Source organism: Aedes aegypti, chromosome 2 (assembly GCF_002204515.2).
Source record: "Aedes aegypti strain LVP_AGWG chromosome 2, AaegL5.0 Primary Assembly, whole genome shotgun sequence".
NCBI lineage: Eukaryota > Metazoa > Arthropoda > Insecta > Diptera > Culicidae > Aedes > Aedes aegypti.
In genome coordinates this window covers 301,380,904-301,402,657 of record NC_035108.1, presented here as the reverse complement: position 1 = coordinate 301,402,657, position 21,754 = coordinate 301,380,904, and the positions used below count along the sequence as shown (strand labels likewise).

General features: G+C 37.1%; 2 protein-coding genes across 3 annotated transcripts in view; one reads left to right on the top strand and one right to left on the bottom strand.

The window, feature by feature from the left end:
* LOC5575682 (crossover junction endonuclease MUS81) overlaps positions 1-482 on the top strand; it is a 46,164-nt gene extending 45,682 nt beyond the window's left edge. The window contains exon 5 of one of the 2 annotated variants that reach the window (XR_002500626.1): positions 286-459. The gene's annotated coding sequence lies outside the window, so the exon portion shown is untranslated. Of the gene's footprint in view, positions 1-285 lie in introns of both variants that reach the window. The other variant, XM_001655763.2, reaches the window with a different exon arrangement.
* On the bottom strand, positions 341-17,456 carry LOC5575676 (hypertrehalosaemic prohormone). Its single transcript, XM_001655767.2, has 3 exons — positions 17,250-17,456; positions 694-825; positions 341-616 (listed from the first exon to the last, which is right to left on the bottom strand). The coding sequence occupies exons 1-3, from the start codon at positions 17,316-17,318 to the stop codon at positions 578-580; spliced, it is 240 nt and encodes a 79-aa protein (XP_001655817.1). The 5' UTR covers positions 17,319-17,456; the 3' UTR covers positions 341-577.
* Between the last annotated feature and the right edge of the window lie 4,298 nt (positions 17,457-21,754).

Genomic DNA, 21,754 nt, shown 5'->3' with positions numbered 1-21,754 from the left:
TTGTTTTAGTTTTCAATCTGAGGCCTTTCGTGTAGAATAATGATGATTCTAGAAGCGTTAGAGTCACCACCTGAATTCGATGGGTCGTTCTGAGACTAGACCTCCACGTGGTGATCGTTCGCGTCAACACGTGTAGAGCGTCTAAGCCCGGGACCGTTTTGAATTCGAACGTCTGATTCACGTTTCACTGACAATAACTTATGACATTAAAGTAACTAAGGCCTACTCTCGCCATGTTTGATCAGAATTTGTCTAGTGACTCGAGTATCTATTTCAACTTCACAGGTGCCTATCCAGGATGGGAAGCTATTTTCGGACAGAAATTGATGACAGGTCGTGATTCACTTATGCCATTTGCTATGTGGTTTATATTTGAACGCTTAGTCGTTGCGAGTGCTTCAGAGGGGCACCCCACGGGGGAACGAAACAAATGTGATACTCTACATATCTACAGATTTTAAACTTAATAAATGGAGTAAAAATAAAAACAATCGCTTCCGCTCGGAGCGCAGCGTTTTCGGTTTTTGTGCTGACGGAGGCACCGTTTGATGACAGCAGTCCATCCCGTCTGTGGTTTTTACTTTTGATTGCACTCCAGTATCTTCTGCGCTTCGGTCTATGGAGGAAAAAGGAATGATACGAACGTAGGAGTTTAGTTTGATTAAACGATAGTGCACAGTGCAACGTTTTTACCTGAATCATCCGGTAGATGACCATTAGGGAGTCCACCGGAGTTTTACAGCTGTCCTGCACGCCAAACGAACCCGGCATGTTCATGCTCAGAGGGTTTGAGGAACGTTTTCCCCAGGATGGGGTGAATGTGAGCTGTGGATAGAGGTGAGTAAATTGATACATCAGAGAACTCGTAATTTAAACATATAAAGGTAATGAATCTAGGTTTATATTATTATTTGGAATCCTTCATTAAACGACTTAACGCTAATAAATTCGGGGGCAATTTTTAGAAAGAAATGTATAGAGCGTTTTACTGTCCATAATCGCATAATTGTCCCATGTGAATAGGAATCCAAGCAAACATGGGGCTGACATGTGTTTATGGGCAGTTTAGGTAGTTAAATATAAATTAAAGGCAAGTTAAAGTACAATGGAATACGAAAAAGCGGCATTTCTTCTATATAATTTACATTGTAATACTTGAAAAGATGGTTTGTCTTAAGCTACTTAATAATAAATAAATGAAATAAAATGAAATCTTCGACCTTTTTGGTCGAACTATAATTAGATGAAAAGCCGAATTTAGTGCTACACCATTTACTTCCACTAGCGTTTGTATTCTTTGCCAGATACGTGTATTTCCACTTTAACTGTAAGGCCGTCTTCAATGTCGTGTACTAGACTCGACTTCTACTATACGACACTGAAGGCGGCCTTACAGTTGAGGTCGACATACGTGTATCTGTCAAACGATACAATCTCTAGTGGAATTAAATTGTTAAGCACTAAATTCGTGTTTTCTTTTATTTATTTATAGAGGAAGTCATATCAATATAATCGGATGAACCTAATACAAGATTCTACTTCAACTGTGTACACCTTACATCGTAAATTTGTGCGTACACAAATTCTCTTTGCTAACGTAAGTTTTAGGTAGAGTTTCCATTCCCGGGATTCCCGAATTTCCCGGGATTTCCATATTTCCCAAGAACGTTTATAAAAACAAAATACTATCTTTCTTCAAACAAAAACCATCGCACAATTTACTTTTCATATCATTCTAACCAATGAACTTACTACATCACTAGTTATATTTCGATGCTGATTTTTCGTTTTTCGTAATGAAATACATAGTTGTTCATAAAATGGATATCGTTTTTGATGAGTTCCTCGAAAATTCCCTTATTTTGTATAGCATATATTATTAGAGTGGTTCAAAAAATCGTTTTTGCTTCACACCGCTTATTCGATTATAGATCAAATTCTGAGTGTCCTCCCAAAATATGAGCAAATCATGGCTACTATGTTTTATTGCATATATCCAGTAATGCCTGCAGAACAGCTCAATAATTTTATCCAAAGTTTTACTACTCATTCAAAAATCAATAACTTATTACTGGGGCGTCGATCCTTGTTCCTGCACCTTCGATTTAGTTGAAACCGTTGGCAGTAGCTTCTAATAGATTCTTCGTCAAGACGGTATCTAAGAAAGATTACTTTTTAGACACTGTCTTTACAATGAATCTTTTAGAAGGTCACTTCCAAATATTCACTGAATCATGAACAAAAGGAAGGGTGGACTTCTAAATTCGCAGCTATCTTCCAAAAAAGGGTTTAAAACTATTACTAAATGTGGCACAAATGGTAGAAAGAATGTTTCTCCGGAATGCGCGCTTTCTTCCAAGGGTGAAATGGATAATGTTGAAAAGTGCATCGAAATAAACAATCAGTTCAATGATTTAGACAAATTTTCCGATCAGTACATCGAAGCAGCCCCTAGCCTAGGCTCTTCGATTCAAGTAACGAAGCAAAAATTCCAGATGATCTCTAACTCCATTAGATTCCCTTTCAAATTGAAAAAAATAGAAGACTGGCGCGTTTTTGCACCTTGAAGAGAAGAGGTACACATTTTTCACTAATGACGACAAAACTGAACGTTTGTTCAAGATCGTTTTGAAAGGTCTCTCAAGTGACATTTAGCAAAAAGGATGCTAAATGACGTCTGTCATGTGAATGGAGATTCCAAAAAGGTGGTAAAAGCAAATTGCGGGGGCAACTATTAGTCCAACTTTAGGAATTTCCCTTCACGCAAACGAATTGTGAAGGCTCGTACCAGACAGATGACAGAGGACGTTTTATTAATTCATTAAGTTTATTTTCTTCCTTCTCACACTGAACTTTTTCTGTTTATCAAAAAGCTTTTAGAAAGGTGTTCTTATGAGCTCTGGATATCAATCCATATAATCTGTCAATCGGTTTTCAGTGCCACTGGAGTAAACGATCCGAACACTCGTACAATTCTCACAGTCATGAACCATGATCTAGCTTTCATCAAATAGTAGAGTCCTAAAGTTCGACCTTAGTGGTATAATCAAAGTTTTCAGGAAAACAATAGCAGTTGGAACCAAACAGATACCATACAGTGAACTTTCAACATTTTGGCTATAACTTTGATGAACAAACTTGTGTCAAAATGTTTACCTAATTTTAGTTATAACAGTTTCAAAATTGATTGTCTTAAACGAACTTTTGCCCCACCGGTGGGGCAAGAGTTCGAATCTAGTGTGGCGCAAAAGTTCGCTGGCTAAAACACAAAATATCGATACTTTTATGACAGGCATACTTCATACCAGCCATAAATTTGAGTTTGCCGAAAAATACACACTAAAGTGTTATCAAAAAATTGCCCAAATCAGAGTTAATTGTAATATACTCAAAAATAGCAGTTTTTCGCAAAACTAAGTGGAAATGTAAGATTTTGGTGACATTTTTCGTACGATCAGGCAAATTTAGCAAAATTTGATGATAATATGTGGATTCAAGGCAATTCGAAGATTTTGTCCTGAGTTTATACGTGGGTCGAATTTTTGCCCCACTATGGGCCAAACATTGTTTTCAAGCATTTATGCAAAAACTAATTCACCTAAAAGCATCCTTATGACAGGCCTAGAAGCGCCCTTACATAAAATATTGACAAAGATTGTGTCTTCATTTGGTTCCATGCAACAATAGTTTGACCGAAAATTACAATATTCACGTCGAAAAACAACACACAGCCATAACTTTTCCAAATATCAATCATTTGTTATGATATTTGGAGTGAAAGTCTCTTACTTGAATAGATTAAATCTAATTAAATCTAGTTTGAAATTTTCAAACAACCATGTCATTTATAAGTTTTGTTTTGAATTGAGCTAGAAATCTTAAAAAGAAATTCTTGCCCCACTCGAACTTTTGCCCCACTTTACTCTATAGGTAGACCTGTGTTATCCACTTCGTAAAAACTGACCACGAAATTAAAGTTAAACGTGTCCTGCTGTGATTGGACAGAAAAACAAAATTGAAAAAAATAAATACGATTTTAGCGAGGGCTTGTTCACAAATTTCATAACGCCGAAAATGGTCATGTTTGATATCCACCCACCCCTTGTAACGCTGTTTGTATTGATATACTTCAAATTTTGTATGAGCTGTAACAATTTTAGGATACCCACCCACCCCTTTCAGCGTTATGAAGCCCCGAAGACAAGAGCCATAAAAAGGTAGCAAATCCGAACCCAATCTAAGGGAGTACTAAATTTCAGCTATATCTGTTTTTATGCATTTAGTTTCAGAACCCACCGCTGCACTTGTAATGGAGGCGTTGCAATCACTTGGTGGTTATAACTCTGATAGTTAAATCAAGGAAAATGTATGAATTACCGAGTATCTTCACCTTTTCAAGATGATTTCGGGACATAGTGCTCTAGGGTGGGGCTTATTTCCAAAAATCTTCCGTAGTCAGGATTTACAAAGTGGAAAATGATCATCGGTCCCAAAACAACATCCTGTGAAAAAATGAGAATTATTGGTGATGGTTTAGAGATGGCGCAAAGGGCGTAAGTGCAGTTTTCCCATTTTAATGAACTCTGATAAAATTTGGTATGCTTTTCAGCTTGTTTTGGTGATTTTAGGACCCTGAAGGGCAAAAAATTACCTCAAAATTGCGATATCTCCACTTTTTTAGATGATATTTGACGAAATATATTTTATGCATGCGAATTTTGGCCCTTGAATAGGTTACAATGACTGATTACTATGAACCCGAATAAGAATAGCTGGGGAGGATTCCTATGCTTGTAGAATGGAACAAAGAGCAAAGAAGAATGAGAGAAAGCACAAAGAACACAGAAGAATGTAAGGTGGGGTGGGTTAAACAGGGGGGAGGGTGTAACTGATGATATTATATTAGAATCAACTACGGAGCCGTGAAAATATCTCGGTATGAGATGTGATTATATGCAAGTTTAACACTCATTTAGTATTTTAGAATGTCCGTTTGATATAACTCCAGCAATTGCTTTTATAATCTGAAAGAAATTACAATTACAATTTTGCAACGGTCCCTTTCGATAAATTGCTATCATCATTCAGAAAAAAAAAACAACCAAACGATTATTGAACTAAAGCAGTAAAGTGACGTGCATTTATCTATATCTACCAGGAGAATAATGATGAAACTTCGCATGGAATTAAAGACATTTTAGTCGTTACTGCAATTTTTCCATAAAGAGTAATCTAAAATCGTATACATGGGTCGAAAACTAGAGATGGTTAAAAAATTAGTGCTCTTCCCCTACTTGAAGAAAAATTGCTCGAAATATTTCTGAAGTAGGTAATATTAAATAGAAGTCAAGGGGTCGGACCTGGTGTAGTGGTTAGAACACACACCTCTCACGCTGAGGATCTGGGATCGAATACCATCCTCGAGATAGTCACTAAAAATTTCAGTGGCGACATCCTTCGGAAGGAAAGTAAACCCGTTGGTCCCGAAATGAACTAGCCCACAGCTAAAGAGCTTAAAATCTCGTTAATAAAGATTGAAGAAAAAAAAATAAAGTCAATAAATATAATCATCGTTTTCTAGATTCCTCAGTTACGCTTAAGACATCACTAGTTTCACTCTCCCACCTGTTTAACCCACCCCACCTTACATTCTTCTGTGTTCTTTGTTCTTTCTCTCATTCTTCTTTGCTCTTTGTTCCATTCTACTAGCATAGGAATTCTTCCCAGCTATTCATATGCTTATTCGGGTTCATAGTAATCAGTCAGCGTAACCTATTCAAGGGCCAAAAATCGCATGCATAATATATAGTTCGTCAAATATCATCTAAAAAAGTGGAGATATCGCAATTTTGAGGTAATTTTTTGCCCTTAAGGGTCTTAAAATCATCAAAACAAGCTGAAAAGCATACCAACATTTTTCGAAGTTTACTAAAATGGGAAAACTGCACTTACGCCCTTTGCGCCACCTCTAAACCTTCTCACTTTTTCACAGGATGTCATTTTGAGACCGATGATCATTTTCCACTTTGTAAATCCTGACTACGGAAGATTTTTGGAAATAAGCCCCACCCTTATAGAGCACTGTAATTTTGATAGTATCTTCCCAGAAAGCTGTGACAGATTTGTATATTAATCCGAGAAGAGTGCAAAGTCTTTTGATATTACTTTGAGGGTTTTCATCAGCGAACAGAAGGATTTTTATTGAAAGTATTCGTAGAACGGCAGTATAAAACATGATAATATCTCTGTTAGATCGTATCGGATTTGTATATTAAATTCAAAATTATAATTGAAAAATTAATTCTATGGATTGTGCTTCACTCTTTCTCACTTCTCAAGGGAGCTCCCAAATCCGGGCCTGATCTAGATATCGAGTTAAGGCGAAGTAGGCCGTCAATGAAATTTGTACGTGTCGTTGATGATTGTTTCTAATTCATCTCACGATTTCGAATCAAAGAAAATCAGTTGGTTTTGCGCTGACACAGCTGAAAAAGTATCAGCATACTTTATGCATTTTAGCGTGTCCCGTGATACTTTTTCAAGTTAATATAAACTATCAAGACTGAGTTTTATCACTTTGAAATGCAAGCTGAAAAGTCATCATTGTTGCCAAAACGAATGACGGGCTACTTAGCCTTAAAGAACCCTGGTAAAATTTGGTTTTCATGGCTACCCCGATGGTCCCTTGGATAGCAATTGCGCTGGTTTTGTGTTCTATAACTCGGTACCTCCCTTGCTCGATGGTCCCTTCGAATTGTGGAGAGTTGACTGTAGTAACAATAGTGATTTTGTTCCTTAGATGTCACTAGTGATTAGAGAACTTCTTTATTTCAAGAAGGTTGTTGTCTTCGGCGGGACTAGCTAGTATGAATCTTTTGTTTGACGGGTATCTCAGGATCCTGACCACATAGAAATATGGCATTAGTAGCGGAATTTGGGGCAACTGTGCTTAAGGTGGCATATTGTTCTCTAACTTTGCCTAAAGCTTATAAATTACAGCAATTTAGCCTCATGATGTTAGTATCGCATCTTTTCATAACCACTGTGCCGTTTAAAAAGAAAATAACCGAAAAAGTATTACTTTTTGAGCTTTTCAGATGATATTTGTATTTGTGATATTTGAAATAACCTATTTTTCTATACTATGGGGCAAGTGCGCCACCCATATGGGGCAAAACGACCACCGAATAAACATCGCATGTAATATTACTTGTAATGAAATTTTCTTTATTTCCTATTAATGTTACTTACAAAGCAGGAGCTAATCGACAATTTGAAAAAAAAAACAACTCAACTAGGGTTGTCATGTCTATTACGGCTTAACCAGCCGACGGTGTTTTGAAAATACCTGAAGATCGTAGACACAAAAGTCAATTTGAACAAATTGAGATGTAAGATTGTGAAAAATAATAGAATCGTTCTGGTGGGCTTCGATCCCACGACTCCCAATACGCTAGACTGGGCGCGTTAACCAACTACGCCACAGAACGGGTAACGATTCTGCAGCGCAATCGGCCAACCTGAAACCAAAGTCCGTCACGACCCCATTTTCTCCTTCACAACCCTACACCTCCTTCTGCTCTCTGAGCCAACGTTGGCTTATAAGTAGTGTGGCACAAACAAGGCAACAGTGCGACGCTAAAAATAAAATCTCTCACTGTTGATCGTAGGCACGCTTAGGAGAGTCGAATTGGGCATCTCAGAAAAAATGTTGGGTTTACATATTTTTTTCTCACAGATCTTCAATTTTTGGTATAATCGTTCTTTTAAGTGGGTTTATCATGCTTGTGAACCATCTTAGATATCCTTTCGTCTTGTTTGCATCGTATTTCATCAATATTTTTCAGACATTTATCTTAGAATATTTGAAAGATATTTTTTGAAATTCCTCATGACATTACGACAAGTATTACTGCTCGTATTTCTGTATGGATATCTTCATTATTTACTCCAGGAATTGATTCAGGTATTTGCCCAAAGAATTTGCTTCAAAGATTCCTTCAGAAGTTCATTTCGTGTTTTTCGGACAATCTAGGGAATCCTTTTGAATGTTTCGTTTTAGGAAATCAGAAAATCTACTAAGGATAATTAGAGAAATTACAGCAAAGATTTCATCAGGAATTCTTCCGAAGATACTTTCAGATTTTTTTTCAAGAGAGTCTTAACTCTTCCAAGAATTTATCCAGTGATTCCACCATCCTTTTTTCAAGAACTTCCTCCAAGATTTTCGTTTAGAAGATTTGCAAGAACTCAACCAGTATTTATCCATGCATTTTCCAGGATTTCCACAAAATTGTCGTTCAATATTTCTTCATGATTCCTCCTGGAGTTCTTCCAGAAAACTTTTGAGTAATATGCCAAATTTTCAAATTGTTTTTCAATTATTTTTTCAAGGACATTTCCAGGAAAATGATTTTTTTATAATTCGGGATGAATTTTAATAATAAATCCTTAAGTAACATCTTATGAAACCTAATTGAGTTATAGAGTAACCCTTGATTAACTCCCACTAGGTTGTATGTAAGAACTTCTAAACTCTCGAGGAAATCTTGGAGGATTTCCTAAACAAATTGCAAACTCCTCTCGTACAGGAATTGCTTGAAAACTATCAGACGGGTTTCCTGAAGAAATTTGTGTAGGAGAGATCGAAGGAATTATTGGAAAAAATTACAGAAGTATTATCTGTGAATCTGTGTGAAATCTTTGATACATTTTTGGAATATACAGTAAGATACAGATACTCGAGAAATTATTTGGAAAAACTGCAGGATTGAACCTTGAATGAACTACAGCAGTTGATAAATGTGGATGAATTATTGTAGGAATTCATGCTAAAATGCCAGGAAGGATGACTGGAGAAATTGACGTCTGAATTTTTGCAGATCTTTTATGCCTGAACAAAATTCTTCAAAAACTCTGGAATGCACTTTTGGCTTTTCTTGGATAAACTCCTGTAGGAATCTTTGGAAAACTTCTTAAAGAAACAACTGGAGCAATCCATAATCCTTGTAGAAATTACTGAAGCATCGGAGTGTTCAACAATTCCCTGTAGCTAATTCCGAAGTAATTTCTCTAAGGATCCTTTGAAAATTGCTGGAAGCTTTCCTTGGAGAATTGGTAAAGGCATCTGAAGATGAATTTTTGGAGGGATCTCCGTAGAAGGCCCTGAAAGTTTGCAAGAAGAAATCTCTAAAGAAAACGTTAGCAGAATTCCTGGAGCTCTTTCTCGAGGAATCTGAGAGATTTTTTTTTTATTTTTTTTTTATTTCTTTATTAGTATCATTCCAAACATTACATTCATTATTTCTTATATCTAGGTGTTCTGTGTTATTAGACAACACTATCATCCTAATTTGGTAAAACAAATCTAAGATTTTATTAACATTTTGTTAATAACATATTACATTTCATTTGCCGTAGCAGTTCAGATTTTTTACAGGTGAGTTGATTTCACCTGCTTATAAGAGAAAAAAAATATACTTAAATATACTTAACCGCTTTGAATATACTTAACCTAACTTAATCTAAACATATAACGCATTAATCGTGGCAATAGAAGATTGTAACGATTTTTGCCTGAAATTATTGATTATTTTATTTGACATTTGTTCCAATGTTTCAACATTGGATATTCTATGTAACTCATTGGTACTATACCAAGGAGGAAGCCTCAGAATCATTTTCAAAATTTTATTTTGAATTCTCTGCAGAGCTTTCTTCCTGGTATTACAACAGCTAGTCCATATTGGTACAGCATACAACATGACTGGCCTGAAAATTTGTTTGAATATCAAAAGCTTGTTCTTAAGACAAAGTTTTGATTTTCTATTAATAAGGGGATAGAGACATTTTACATATATGTTACATTTGGCTTGAATGCCCTCAATGTGATTTTTGAAAGTTAAATTGTTATCTAGCATGAGCCCAAGATACTTAACTTCATCTGACCACTCTTTAATGAATGTTCGAATCCTCTGAGCAGAATCTCAAATAGAGAAACTTTAAAGTAGATGGAGTACCGTGTACCTTTTAATTCCGCTCCTAAATGCTGACACTGAAGAAGACTGCAAGTGGTAGTCGAAATACGCGTATCTGTCAAAGATAAGCATTTAGGAGCGGAATTAAAAGGTTCATCTGACCAATTTATTGGAACCCCTCTCATCGTGACAACATGTCTACTTGAAGGTTTGAAATAAAGAGCTTTTGGTTTATGTGGGAATATTATTAGTTGAGTTTTGGAAGCATTAGGAGAAATCTTCCATTTTTGCAAGTATGAAGAAAAAATATCCAAACTTTTTTGCAATCGACTACAGATGACACGCAGGCTTCGTCCTTTGGCGGAGAGGCCTGTGTCATCCGCAAACAAAGATTTTTGACATCCCTGAGGTAACTCAGGTAAGTCAGATGTGAAAATATTGTATAATATAGGTCCCAAAATGCTGCCTTGGGGAACACCAGCTCTTACAGGAAGTCTTTCAGATCTGGAGTTCTGATAATTAACCTGAAGTGTACGATTTGACAGATAACTTTGAATTATTCTAACAATGTATGTTGGGAAATTAAAGTTTTTCAATTTTACAATCAAACCTTCATGACAAACACTATCGAATGCTTTTTCTATGTCTAGAAGAGCAAGACCAGTAGAATAGCCTTCAGATTTGTTGGAACGGATCAAATTTGTTACACGTAAAAGTTGATGAGTGGTCGAATGTCCATGGCGGAATCCGAACTGTTCATTGGCAAAAATTGAATTTTCGTTGATGTGGGCCATCATTCTGTTCAAAATAACCTTTTCAAAAAGTTTACTGATGGAGGAAAGCAAACTGATTGGACGATAGCTAGAAGCTTCTGCAGGATTTTTGTCTGGTTTTAAAATTGGAACAACCTTAGCATTTTTCCATTTGTCAGGAAAATATGCTAATTGAAAACATTTGTTAAATATATCAACTAAAAATGATATAAGCATAAGCATAGATGACCGTACAATTCGTAGTTGCTACTCCGTGATTAACTAGAACAATCGAAGTTGCACAGGGAATTAATGAATGGGGCTTGGGATTAGCTTACCATTCTTCAATGTGCACAAATCGAGAGCTCAAATTTAAAAGTCAATAACGGCGCCGGCCACGTCCTTACGGTCATCGGGGAAGGGAAGGAATGTTAGTGTGACTACCGTTGTTACTAGAGACCGAGATCACCTCTGCATCTCCACGGTTGTCATGGAAAGGATATTGGGTTAGCGGGATAGGGTAGAGATCTGGGAGTCACCAATGTTTGGTGATGCGATCCATGATATAATCACGCCTAACCGGATTCGCGAAATAATCCGATAATCGTATTGTACGCCGAACAAGTGCTCGTCACTCGCCCACGCAGGAGCAAGCGGCGCGATCAATAGATCAAACACTACTAACGATCTGCGACGCTTTTTCATTTCTCTGAACGAACGACGCGCGACAAATTTGATCCTACCCTCATCGCTCGCCCCCGCAGGAGCAAGCATCAAAGTCGAAGGATCAAACACTACTCATTTGTTAAATATATCAACTAAAAATGATAAGCTACTTTCTGGAAGTTTCTTGATGAGGATGTAGAAAATTCCATCATCGCCAGGAGCTTTCATATTTTTGATTTTTTTAATAATAGTTCTCACTTCTTCCAAATCAGTCTCCCAGGCATTTTCGAAAACGTTCTCTTGATTGAGAATATTTTCGAACTCCTGAGTAACTTCATTTTCAATTGGACTAGTAAGTCCTAAATTAAAATTGTGCGCACTTTCAAACTGCATAGCAAGTTTTTGAGCTTTTTCGCAATTAGTTAGTAATAATTTGTTTTCCTCTTTCAATGCCGGTATTGGCTTCTGAGGTTTTTTCAAGATTTTAGATAATTTCCAAAAGGGCTTAGAGCCAGGGTCCAATTGAGAAATTTTATTTTCAAAATTTTTGTTTCTTAATTGAGCAAAACGTTTCTTGATTTCTTTCTGCAAATCCTGCCATATAATTTTCATAGCAGGATCGCGAGTGCGTTGAAATTGTCTTCTCCTCACGTTTTTAAGACGGATCAAGAGTTTAAGATCATCGTCTATAATCACGGATTCAAATTTTACTTCACAGTTTGGAATTGCAATGCTCCTGGCTTCAACAATGGAATTTGTTAAAGTTTCAAGAGCATTGTCAATATCAAGTTTAGTTTCTAAGGAAATGTTAACATGAAGATTAGAGTCAACATACGTTTCATATAAATTCCAGTCGGCTCGTAAATAATTGAAAGTGGAGCTGATAGGATTGAGAATCGCTTCATGCGATATTTGAAATGTAACAGGGACATGATCAGAATCAAAATCAGCATGAGTAACTAATTGGCTACAAAGATGACTAGAGTCGGTTAAGACCAAGTCAATCGTAGATGGATTTCTAGAAGAAGAAAAACATGTAGGGCTATCAGGGTATTGAATTGAGAAATATCCTGAAGAGCACTCAATAATAAAATTCTGCCGTTGGAATTACTTTGAGAATTATTCCATGACCGATGTTTGGCATTAAAGTCACCAATGACAAAAAATTTTGACTTATTGCGAGTCAATTTTCGCAAGTCAGTTTGGAGCAAATTAACTTGCTGTCCAGAGCATTGAAAAGGCAAATAGGCAGCTATGAAAGTATATTTACCAAACTGTGTTTCAACAGAAATACCTAAAGTTTCAAAAACATTAGTTTCAAATGACGAAAACAGTTGATGTTTTATACGCCTATGAATGACGATTGCAACTCCTCCACATACGCCATCAAGTCGATCATTACGATAAACAAAAAAGTTAGGATCTTTTTTTAGTTTGGATCCAGGTTTTAAATAAGTTTCGGTAATAACTGCTATATGCACGTTATTAGCTGTAAGAAAATTAAACAGCTCGTCCTCTTTACCATTCAGAGAACGAGCATTCCAATTTAAAATATTTAAATTATTATTTGGATCCATTAGAAAAACGTAAATTGTAAATTTAACACCTACTTGGACTGCTTCAGTCATAGTGGTGGCTTTGAACATTGCATCAATCATTAGGTTCAATTGTTCAGTTAGAAAATTAAAATCAGAGGCAGACATATCATCTGATGATTTCCCATTGGAATTTTCGGTAGACGAAGAAGCGGGGTAGGAGTTACCTGTGGCGGTAGGGTTTTTTTTCCATTTGATTTGAAACAAGTAGAATGGGTACTCATGGAACGAATAGGGGAAGAGTTCAAATTACCTGCTACGATATCGGCAAAGGATTTACCGTGGGTAAATACATTCGAAATTGAAAGATTCGAACGGCTACCCGACGGATTAAAATTAGTTTGTGAATGAGCATGATTATGATCTTCCTGGTGGGTATGATTCCTAATCAAGCGATCGTTAACTGAAAAATGAGCATTGTTCGATACTCTACCAGGAAATTTCCGGAAACGACCGTTATCGTAACGGATATTATCCTTCATCTGCCTGGCACGAGCCTCAACGACTCTTTTGCGTGAAGGGCATTCCCAAAAGTTAGCTTTGTGAAGGCCCTTGCAATTGGCGCATTCAAACTTTCTGGTATCTTCTGGTCCTTAGCGTGAGAAGATCCTCCGCAAATCATGCATTTAGCATTCATGCGACAATTTTTTGTACCATGACCCCACTTTTGGCACCGACGGCACTGAGTGGGGTTCTGGTAATTTCCTCCAGGTTTCTGGAAATGTTCCCATGTCACACGGACATCAAACAAAAGTTTTGCTTTTTCTAAAGCTTTAATATTATTTAGTTCTTTTTTGTTAAAGTGAACTAAATAAAATTCTTGAGAAAGCCCTTTCCGAACAATGCCAGATTGGGTTCTCTTTTTCTTAATGATTACTTGGACTGGGGAAAATCCAAGTAAATCATTTATTTCATTTTTGATCTCTTCAGGTGACTTATAGTCACTTGAGAGACCTTTCAAGACAACTTTGAACAAACGTTCAGTTTTGTCGTCATAAGTAAAAAAAATTGTGCTTCTTTTCTTCAAGATGTCTGAGAAGAAGTTCACGATCTTTAATAGTTTCCGGCAAAACGCGACAGTCACCTTTCTTTGCGATTTGGAAGGAAACCTTGATTCCCCTAATGGAGTTCAAGATCTCCTGCCTAAATCCCCCAAATTCGGAACAACTGACCACGATAGGCGGCACTCTTTGCTTCCTCACTTGAGTCAAAGAGCCTGGGCTAGAGGCTGCTTCGATTTGGTGTTCGGAAAATTTGTCTAAAGCATCGAACTGATTGCTCATTTCGATACAATTATTCATTTCACCCTTGGAAGAAACTTCGCATTCCGGGGAAGCGTCCTTTCTTCCATTCTTGCCACGTGTAGTGACAGTTTTAAAACCCACTTTTTTGAAAGGAAGTAGTGAATTCAGAGATTCACCCTTCCTTTTGTTAGTTGTTGATACCATGTTTAGTTAATGAACGAGAAAGACGTGACTTTCGAGAGGTTTTTTCCATAGACGGTGTCCAAGAAGGATTACCACCGCTAGCTTTCGCCAACGGGTCCAACGAAAAATCGAAGGCACGGGTCCAAACAAGGATCGTAAAGGGATCAATAGTAGAAAAAATAGTACTGAAAAGTACTGTTTAAGTAGCACTGAAAAGTACCGTTTTTAATTTTAGCACTGAAAAGTACTGTTTGTGTAGCACTGAAAAGTACTGTTTTATTGCTTTAGGTAGTTTTTAAGAAAACTTCCAAGAGCAGAGAGAATTCGTGTACGCACAGCCCGAAGGTACGATGCGCACTGATTTTTTTTTTTTATAATAACATTATAGAACATTATCTCCAGCTGTTGAGCTTCTCAGTTTGTTCTAGTTTTTGACAAGTCTTCTTAAGAGAACTGGTCCGGAAAAGGATATAAATTTTGATTGAATAATAAATTACTAATGAAGTTGATCTTACCAATGATCTTGATTTTTTCTCAGTCTTGTGGTAATGTCTAACATTTAAAACAGTTATTTCCATTTTTCTATCAAGGATTCCATGAGTTTGAAAATTTTTCTTGGCTTCCTTGGACACAGAGATTCTGTGAACGTTTGTTCTATTCATAATTTTGAATGTGGAAGCCAGATAATGATGGTGTGAATTGAGCGATAGATTTGAAAGAATTTTTGTTTAAGTGTTACGTCTGTTTGTCTGTGGTAAAAGTGAAGCACATTCTACTTTTCCATAAACAATCGAAATGGGTTTTCTGCAACGCCCGAATCGATAAACGGAAATCAGAATACAATCAACCCACCATGAATCGAGTTTGAAGGGACTATTGGCCCATTCAAATATCGAGTTGTTGTATAGAAATCTTTTGAAAAACTGATTGAAGAAACCGTAATAGAAACCATGATATTTATTTTTTTTATTGTGATTCCATGAATCGTTATCGAATAATGATTTTAATTCTTCAACCAACTCTCTAGCTTAGCATGATCTCAAAATATAGAAGATTGAAAAACAAATTGTTACTAACGTATCTAGCGAATAAATTCTCAATCAGATTGGCACTGCCATATAAAGCTTGATCTGTTGAACAGCTTTGTCGAAGACAGCAACCTTCTAGCTCATCTGTATCTTGAGATAAGTATGCGTTAAATGGATGATATGGTACACCCAGATAATCCGGAATATATCCAGAACCACCTGGAACATTTTTGTAAATTATTCGGACCACAAATTAGAAGCTTTGATTGGGAAGTTCTGAAAATGTTAACAAAATCCATCAAGAAACAAAAAAAAACTTTTGTACATTCTGAATAGGCGTATCTGCAGTAGCCTTGGGCAAATTTTTCTATAATATCGATGTTACTGAATCGATTCACATTTGAGCTGTCAAATCAATTCACCGATGTAATCGAAAACTTTGATTCGATGTTCTTGAATCGATTCGAATCGAATTTTAATTAAAATTCATGAGATGCATTTGCATTCGAATGCATTTGCATTCACTTTTAACATCTTTCAATTGAATAAGTTTCAAAATTCAGTAAATTAGATTTGATATTTCATGTCCACAACAAAATTTGGTTTCTTTTTCATTAACTCATTAAGACATATTTATCAATTTCAACAAACTAAATCAAATCAAAAATCGAATGAAGAAAATCGATTCCGCCTATTTCAGATGCTTCAAACACAGATAAACAGACGTAACACTTAGAACAAATCACATCCACATAGTCATGCTAAAATTAGTGTATTGGACCGACGGGCCAACAGATGGCGGTAGTGTGTAAACGTCAAACGCGAACAAAAACAATGCGAGCGCTGCGGGTGTCGGATTGGCCACCTACCATATTTTTGAATCGACCGTTAAAAAGGTGGTCGATGGACAATGATGAGAGTTTGACGTCTGTTTGTCTGTGCTTCAAACATCGATTCAAAAAATCGATGAATCGGAATGAAAACATCGATTTTCGGACCATCGATTGAAAATCGCCCAACGCTAATCTGCAGTGATTTCCGTCAGTAGGTAGTAGCTAGTGGCTAAAGAGAAAATCGATGAAGAGAAATCGATCACTGCACGGAGAAAATGAAGTACTCAAAAGTGAGTTTATTCCACTCAAATAGGGCGGTTCATGCGTTAACCTAATTTTGAGTTGATGGAGTAGAAGTTGTTTCCATATGCAGCTATGCCTAAAAATACCTACTGGCTAAGTTCTTTTCACTCAACCGGCAGATCAAATTACTCAACATCCAGTACTATGCCGCTTACTCAATTTTGAGGTAACGCACAAAGGTTCGGTTTTTGGGTTGTTTTGCTCTTCGCTCTCTGAAAACAATCGAAATATGGAGAAAAAAATAACTCAAATATAAGTTAAAAAATACTCAAATATGGGTTTTCCGTTTTCTCCGTGTGCCTTATGATACTGAACGTGAGAAATGTTTTTCTGCATGTGAAAAGTATGTTGGCCGGATGATGATTAATATAATCGAATTAAACTAATCCAACAGTCCACTTTGGATTAACTTCAAACATTGCCATATAGATTGTCTTCATTAGTCAGAATCTTCATTATAGGTGACAAAGGCCACCGGCAATATCGTGTCGCCAGTCCTGCAACAGGAGGCACGCTACCAGAGCAGTGAGATTAGATTTTAATCAAACTCAATTTCCAATTAGCGACCTGCTTTCACTTCGCTGCTGGCAGGAATCTCTCATCGCGGCCGTGGACATAACCGGAAGTGTCTGTGCAACGCAACGTGTGCCGTTAAAGCTCTCACTCACCTGTGCATCACAAACGAAGATCAAAGCAGCGCAGATTAGCAGCATGCTGAATAGCTTCACTAGATCCATTTCCGGATTGCGGGGGCCTCGACAAAAGGGCACAACTGTTTGGTCAACCAAATGAAACGGGAGCTCTCGAAGCGTAATATGTCACACGATTGTATTCTATTGAACTGGCACTTGATACTGATTGATGGCGGAAAAGCTGATTGCAATGGTTTTATACTATCGTATCGATATGAAGTGGCAATCAGTTCCGGTTGCCGTTCTTTGCTATGGTTTCATTATTGGGCAGTGTAGTTAATTAGGTATCGACGATAACTTATCGCTGCCAGGAGTTTTGCATACATTTAGCAGTTAGGTTGCATCGCGCCGTTCGGAAAATGGAAGCTGTGAATGCGATGGACCATGGCGTTGGAGGTTATTTTAATTTTCCCTTTGACGTAATGAATCCCTAGAAAATACTACTAGGAGGATGATGGCTATTCAAGCATGGAAATTGTAGTCTTTTTGAAGAGCACTATAGAGTTTCATGGATGTAATCGGTTGCTACTTTGTAGTTACTGCACCATGGCTAGTAAGTATCATCGATTTATGCTAGGACTGACTACTCAATTAGGTTCTGTTCATTATGTGATCGCAGACGAATGAGAGCTGGTTTTGGCTACTCTGATATGAACATGGATAGTTTGTAAGCTGTAGATCTAATGCCATATATTCAAAGGACAGAGTTCTGACATTTCTGCCGCAATGCGTTTAGCTTGAAATAGGTATCTTCAATTCTTGAATAAGCTGTAATTAGCATTTTTTTTTTAAATTTAGTGAAAAATTTGATGCTACTGAAACGATATGAATTTAACTTCTGGAACGAATTTGTTCGAATTATTTAAGCGTTTTTTAATGATCACGTCCGTCAATACTTTAACCCTTCTTCTTCTTTCTGGCGTTACGTCCCAACTGGGTCAAAGCCTGCTTCTCAGATTAGTGTTCTTATGAGCACTTCCACAGTTATTAACTGAGAGCATTCTTTGCCGAATGACCATTTTTGCATGTGTATATCGTGTGGCAGGTACGGTGATACTCTATGCCCTGGGAATCGAGAAAATTTCCTTTACGAAAAGATCCTCGACCAGTGGGATTCGAACCCACGACCCTCAGCATGCTCATGCTGAATAGCTGTGCGTTTACCGCTACGGCTATCTGCGCCCCTCTAAATCGCGACTTTAACCTTCTAAATCCATTTTTTCTCTTCAATCTAAATATCGTCTTTGTTATCTAAAATCATTCTAAACTCGTATTGGCTAATGATTCATTTTTGTTTGCAAATTTATACATTTTTTTATTTTTATAACACTGCGGAACACGTTTTTGTCTCAAGCTTCAAAATACCGCTATTCACTAAATAAAGGGTTGCTGAGTCCAATGCCGTTTCAGAAATATCATGGCACGTCTAGTCTTCGAGATATTGACTGTTGAAAATACAAAATTTGACTGTTTCAGACAACTTGCATGCAAGTTTGCCAGCTTGTACGGCAATTTATTTGCTTAATTTGTCACAGAGTTCAAACTTCATCTATAAAACAATAGTTATCAACAAAGTTCATAATATTTTCGATGATAAAATGTTATTTTTTGGTGCTCCAGAAAAGTATTGTATTTTGCCACATAAGAGAAACGAAGAATTTTATAGGAAGACTGCAAGCATGTTGATAAAAATCGATTTAGACTAAATTTTATCGTGAAATTTCAACTAAGTTGTATCTAAATTGAAAGTCCTATTCAGCATGTTTGTTAGGTTCTATCACAAAAAAAATGATAAATCATACATTAAATTTCACGTAAACATCAATAAAACCAGTGTTATATACAACTTTGGTGACCTGTAGCTAAAAATTGTGACGTGCTGGAACATTTCTGAGAACGGCATCAGATTCAGCAACCCAAAATCTACTAGAGACTCATAGTTTGATCCTTGAGACACGCAAAAATGTCATTTTTGTTACGCTGTGTAATTTTTCATTTTGAACATCCCTAACCTTTTTAGGGGCCCAGATAGCCGTAGCGGTAAACGCGCAGCTATTCAGCATGACCAAGCTGAGGGTCGTGGGTTCGAATCTCACCGGTCGAGGATCTTTTCGGGTTGGAAATTTTCTCGACTTCCCAGGGCATAGAGTATCTTCGTACCTGCCACACGATATACACATGCAAATGGTCATTGGCATAGTAAGCTCTCAGTGAATAACTGTGGAAGTGCTCATAAAAACACTAAGCTGAAAAGCAGGCTCTGTCCCTGTGGGGGCGTAACGCCAGAAAGAAGAAGAACCTTTTTCATTTTTTGAAGCCTCTTCTGGTTACTGATTATTGGCAATAATAAAAAAATGAGTTTTTGGCAATAATAAAAAAATGAGTTTTTCTGTACTTTTGAAAAGATTAAACTTCTTTCTGGTGTATATTTTTATTTTCCTTGAAAACTAATGGAAAAAACAGGTTTGGAATTATTTTGATACCATTTTAATGTCATCTGTGATAAGTTGATTGTAGAAAAATATAAAAGGTACGTATCACACACTAAATAAACTCTACGCATTTGTAGATTATAAAAATACATTTTTTCGATCATTTTTCAAAAATACAAAATAGATTCAAAAGTCATAGAAACTTCCCTTATATGCGTGTTATGGTCCAAGGTTTGAACCAAAAGAAAATCATTTTGAATTCCGAGCGACAAAAAAGTAAACAAAATTTCAAATTGTACCCTGTTTGAAGGCGAGGTTGGGTATTAGAGGGTTAACAATTATGAATACGGAGAAATCCCTCGTGGATTTCTAGTAAAATTCTCTTGTGATTTTTTGTAGCAAATCCTCGCGGAAAACATTTGAAAGATATTCGGGGAAATTTACATGGGTGTACGGGAAAATTCCTTGCGGATTGCTAGAAAACCTTTCGCGGGATAATCCCTTGTGGATCTCCGTCTCTATTTTCGGGAAAACTTCTGCAAAATTTAATAAAATTTACACTCCAGCAAGAATTTTCTTGGAAATCCAACAGGTTTATCTCCAGACACCTGAATATTCCTGAAAATCTAGCAGGGATGTTTAAAAAACTCCGGCAGGTATATTACAGAAAATTAGTCAGAGATTTTCTCGGATGTCCATTGAGTATGTTACCGAGAATTCATCAGAGATCTACCTGGAACACCATAGGAAATTTATCTGAAAATCCAACAGGAAGTTCTTCGGGAATCCAGCAGTGATTTTCCCAGAAATAATGCTGAGATTTCATCAGAGATCTAGTTAAGATTTCCCCTAAAATTCGCACAGCTTTCCAGAGGAAAACCTGCATAAACCTTTCCTGGAATCCAAAGGTATCTTTTTCTGAAATCTATCAGTGATTTTCCCGAAAATCCAGTAAGAATTTGCATAGAAATGTAACAAGAATTTCCCTGGAAAACTGTGCCACATTTCTTGGAATACGTCTGTTGGATTTCTGAGAAAATCTCTGTTGAATCCCCCTACTGGATACCAAGGAAAATATCTGCTGAATTTCCGAAGAAATCCCTGCAAGATTAACAGGTAAATCCCTACTGAATTTCCAGAAAAATCCTTGCTGGATATCCGTGCAAATCACTGCTGGATTTCTGGGGTAATCTCTGCTGGCACTCCGGGGTAATCTCTGCTAGATTTTCGGGAAAATCCCATTTAAATTTCTTGCGAAAGCCCTGATGGATTTCCGGAAAAATACATGCTGGATTTCCCGATAAATCTCCACCGAATTTTTGGGAAAAACCGTACTAGATTTTATGGAAAATTTCTTCCTGATTTGCAGGAATATCCCCATCAGATTTCCCGAGGGCCTAACAATTTGTTTTGGAAAATTCCTGCTGAATATTGAGGGAAATATTCATGGAGTTCTGCGCCAAATTTTCATGGATATTTTTGTCGGATTTCTAGGAAAACCCTTGCTGAATTTCCGGGGAAATGCCTGCTGGATTTCTGAGGATATCCCTAATGGAAAGCCAACTGAGGTTTCCCCGGAAATCCAGAAGGGATTTTACCAGAAGTTTATCAAGGATTTCCGGGAAAATTCCTGCTGAATTTCCAGGAAAATTCCTGCAGAATTTCCAGGAGTTTTCCTACTGAAAAGGTCTTGCTGAATGTCTGGGGTAATCTCTGCTGGATTTCCGGGGAAATCCCTGTTGGATTTCCGGGAAAATCCCTGTTGGATATCCTAAGAAATTCCTGTTGGATTTTCGGCGTAATCCCTGTTAAATTTCCGGGGAAATCCCTGTTGGATTTCCGGAGAAATCTCTGTTGGATTTCAAGGGAAATTCCTGCTGAATGCTTCAGGACTCCCGGAGAAATCCCGTCCGAATTTTCGGAGAAATCCCATCCGTATTTCCGGAGCAATCCCATCCAGAATTCCGGTGAAATCTCATCCGGATTTCCGGAGAAATCCTATCCGGATTTTCGGCGTTATCCTTATCGGAATGCCGTAGAAATCCATTT